At 43.0% G+C, this 4,049-nt stretch overlaps 1 protein-coding gene across 1 annotated transcript; it reads left to right on the top strand.

Annotated features, from left to right (window-relative positions):
- The first annotated feature begins 2,021 nt into the window (after positions 1 to 2,021).
- Positions 2,022 to 3,589, top strand: LOC115201925 (oocyte zinc finger protein XlCOF8.4-like). Its single transcript, XM_029765814.1, has 2 exons — positions 2,022 to 2,071; positions 2,297 to 3,589. The coding sequence occupies exons 1-2, from the start codon at positions 2,059 to 2,061 to the stop codon at positions 3,190 to 3,192; spliced, it is 909 nt and encodes a 302-aa protein (XP_029621674.1). The 5' UTR covers positions 2,022 to 2,058; the 3' UTR covers positions 3,193 to 3,589.
- Positions 3,590 to 4,049: the final 460 nt, after the last annotated feature.

The raw sequence follows: 4,049 nt of genomic DNA, 5'->3' as shown, positions 1-4,049 counted from the left end.
CATTGATGCACCAGTACTGTCTCCACTGTCTAGATGGTAGTGGGGTAAACAGGCCTGTCTCACCTTCATCTACACTGATTGAAGTGGATTTAACAAGTGACATCAATAACGGATCATATACTAAAAATATAAATGCAACAATTTCAAAGATTTTACTGAGTAAGGAAATCAGTCAATTTAAATCAATTCATTAGGTCCTAATCTATGGATTTCACATGACTGGGAATACAGATATGCATCTGTTGGTCACAGATACCTTAAAAAAAAGGTAAGTGCGTGGATGAGAAAACCACCATTTGCCTCATGCAGCACGACACATCTCCTTTGTATAAAGTTGATCAGGCTGTTTATTGGGGCCTGTGGAATGTTGTCCCACTCCTCTTCAATGGCTGTGCAAAGTTTCTGGAAATTGGCGGGAACTGGAACACGTGGTCTTACACATCGATCCAGAGCATCCCAAACATGTTCAATGGTGTCTGGTGAGTATGCTCAAACACAAGACACCATACACATTGTCTGCCATCTGCCCGTTACAGTTGAAACTGGAATTCATTTGTGAAGAGCACACTTCCCAAGCGGGCTAGTGGCCATCCAAGGTGAGCATTTGCACACTGAAGTCGGTTACAACGACGAACTGCAGGCAGGTCAAGTCCCTGGTGAGGGCGACAAGATGGTTTCTGACAGTTTGTGGTTTCTGACAGTTTGTGCAGAAATTGTTCGGTTGTGCAAACCCCCAGTTTCATCAGCTGTCTGGGTGGCTCATACGATCCGGCAGGTGAAGAAGCCGGATGTGTGGTTACACATGGTCTGCAGTGGTGAGGCCGGTTGGACGTTGTGTGACAAAACTGCACATTTTAGAGAAGGGAACTTTTATAACGGCTCATGAAACAAGGGACATTGTGATAGGCTCGTTCTGATATATATTTTTACATCTTTATTCATTTTTTAAAATAAAATAAATAAAAATTCTATATTTTTGTGCCGTGAAAAAGTATGTGCCCCTTTTTGGATTTTCTCTATTTCCACATATGTTTGATACTTAATGTCATCAGATCTTCAACCAAAACAAATATTAGATAAAGGGAACCTGCGTTTACAAATAACCCCCCAAAATATAGATTTTATTTAATGAACAAAGTTATGCAACACCCAATTCCACTGTGTAAAAAAGTAATTGCCCCCTTACACTCAATAACTGGTTGTGGCACCTTTAGCTGCAAAGACTCCAATCAAACGCTTCCTGTAGTTGTTGATCAGTCTCTCATGTCGCTGTAGAGGAATGTTGTCCCATTCTTGCATGCAGAACTGCTTTTACTCAGCAACATTTGTGGGTTTTCAAACATGAACTGCTCATTTCAAGTCCTGCCTCAACATCTCAATTGGGATTAGGTCTGGACTTTGACTTGGCCATTCCAAAACTTCACGTTTGTTGCTTTTTAACCATTTTCATGGAGGCTTGATTGTGTGTTTTGGATCATTGTCTTGCTGCGTGACCCAGCTGTGCTTCAGCTTCAGCTCACAGACGGATGGCCTGACATTCTCCTGTATAATTCTCTGATACAGAGCAGAATTCATGGTTCCTTTCTATTAAGGCAAGCCGTCCAGGTCCTGAGGCAGCAAAGCATCCCCAAACCATCACACTATTTTCCGGACTCTGACATTACGCGTTCTGATCCTTATTTTCTATTGTGTGTATCGTTAGGTACGGTTGGAGCTAGAAACATAAGCATTTCGCTGCACCTGCGATAACATCTGCAAAATATGTGTACGCAACTAATAAAATTTGATTTGAAGGTCTTGATTGATTTTGCCTTAAGTGTGGGAACATGCCTTTGAATGATCAAATCAACTAATAATACTCATCGCAATCCTTCATTGCCCAATCAGAAGATGCTCCATAGCAGGGTGCTCATATCAGATTTCTTGATCCAACATCCTCTCACTCTGTATCTCTTACAGTCAGTAGACATGGAGGATGGGAAGCCTGATCTGCTGCTGGTCAAAGAGGAGACAATAGAGGATGAACCAGAGAGCATTGATCTGCTGAGTGGACTAAAGATGGGGGAGCAAAGTAAGGGAGAAATACATATAGCCGACATGCAGTAATAGATCTTCAATGGGAATAGTGATGCGCCTGGCTATACTTTTTTCTTCATTCATAAAATTAAACAACTTGTGTTTACATACAAAAAAACACAAACATAATGTATTAACTTCAGCAGGTAGTTGACAAAATACTTCATATGTCGAGTTCTCTGTCATGTTTGTAAAGTATTTTTCTAACCTCTTTCTGCAGGTGGTTGGCTGGAGGCTAACAGAGGAGACTGGGGAGCAATCTTGGATTCCCAGACCCAGACGGGTGCTGCCAAGGGCCCAGGGGACAACATCACTGAGCAGGCCAGGACCAGAGGCAATATAGTGGAGGTCAGTGGATGGGACAGCATCCTCAACTCTGGACTGGGGAACAACATTGTTGACCACTACCAGAAACAGACAGTTGAACACAAAACAACATCCAAACTCAGTCTCCATGACAACAGACTGGCTGAGACGAGGGCAAGACATAGATTTGGTCTGCAGGGACGGGGAGGTGTCCGTATGCGGCTGGAGAGAACAGACACAGACTCGGCTAGTGATGCTCCGTCCTGCTCCTATAGTTGTGATTCAGAGAGACTGATAGGGCCTCAGGTTAACCCCCTAACAGGTGCTGCCTTCAGCCTGCCTTCTATAGGATCTATCAACTGGAACATGCACCCTGTGACAACACAGACACTCCCTGGCTTTCATCCTCCTCACACTCTCCTTATGTTAAACCAAACCTCAGACAATGCCAGTGCCTCAACACTAAATGGCTACACAAGCCCACTGAGAAATGACAGTAGTAGTAACGCTATTAGCAGATCCAGTGGCAAAGAGAAGCGCTTCCCGTGTTCGTTCTGTGGGAAAGCCTTCAGTTTCCCTCAACAGGTGGAGATCCACCAGATGATGCACACAGGGGAGAAACCATTCGGCTGCCACCTGTGTCGGGCCAGTTTCTCCCACTCCTCCAAGCTGAAGAGGCACCAGAGAGTCCACACAGGGGAGAAACCATACAGCTGCCCCCAGTGTGATAAGAGGTTCTCCCACCAGCACCACCTGAAGAGGCACCTGAAGGTCCACACGAGAGAGAGGCCGTTTGCCTGTACGCACTGAAAATGCAGAAAATACACACAGCCCATGTATAATGTAGAACTAGTTAGATTGTAATGAATTCTGTTGGATTTGAATGTATAGGAAAGTGGATGAGTTGAACTGAGGATGATGAGGCAGAGTAGATGATTATGGTGATGGTTGGTGTGATGGTGTCTGTAAAAAGACTTTGTCCCTTAAGGTTGATACTGTTTTATAGTGAGATAATGACAGTGCCTTAATTAATGTTTACTTGACGTGAAGTCGTGAAGCTGTGTGTAATGTAATGTTGAACCTTTTCCAAAGTATTCTAAAATGAATGTTTTCATTTATCGTTTTGTGCAATGAAAGTACTGTACTTCAGAGTTGTGACTGTACGACAATTTTGTTTAAATTAAATACAATATTGACTCTGTACTAACTGACTAGTATTTTGTTTGCGTCATTGCAGGGACTGAGTTTTCCTTATTACAGTCGAACCAAAATATTATACTTAATTCTTGAATCAAAACCTTTAAAAAAACAGGTCTCTTGAGTGGCGCAGTGGTCTAAGCCACTGCATCGCAGTGCTAGCTGAAAGAGGTTGAGCTGTGAAGGATCAGGGCTGTTTAGCAAATCTATGTGGAGGCGGTGAAGAGAGTTGAAGGGGAAGAGGCCACAGTTCTGAAAAAGATATGGTAGTGTTATACAAATGTTATACATCAATCAAGTGATCTGTATACACTTATTGTGAATAAGGTGTATTTTGTGGCATTTATAGCTACAGTTATTAACTGTACTGCACAAGTGTCCAAGAAGCTGGACATCATTATATCTGTAGCCAAGAAGATTATGGGCCTCCAAGACTTAACGGCAGAAGCACTGCAAGGACAACTGTAGCC

The sequence above is a fragment of the Salmo trutta genome, chromosome 11 (genome assembly GCF_901001165.1).
Source record: "Salmo trutta chromosome 11, fSalTru1.1, whole genome shotgun sequence".
Taxonomy (NCBI): Eukaryota; Metazoa; Chordata; class Actinopteri; order Salmoniformes; family Salmonidae; genus Salmo; species Salmo trutta.
This window is presented reverse-complemented; position numbering and strand designations above follow the sequence as displayed.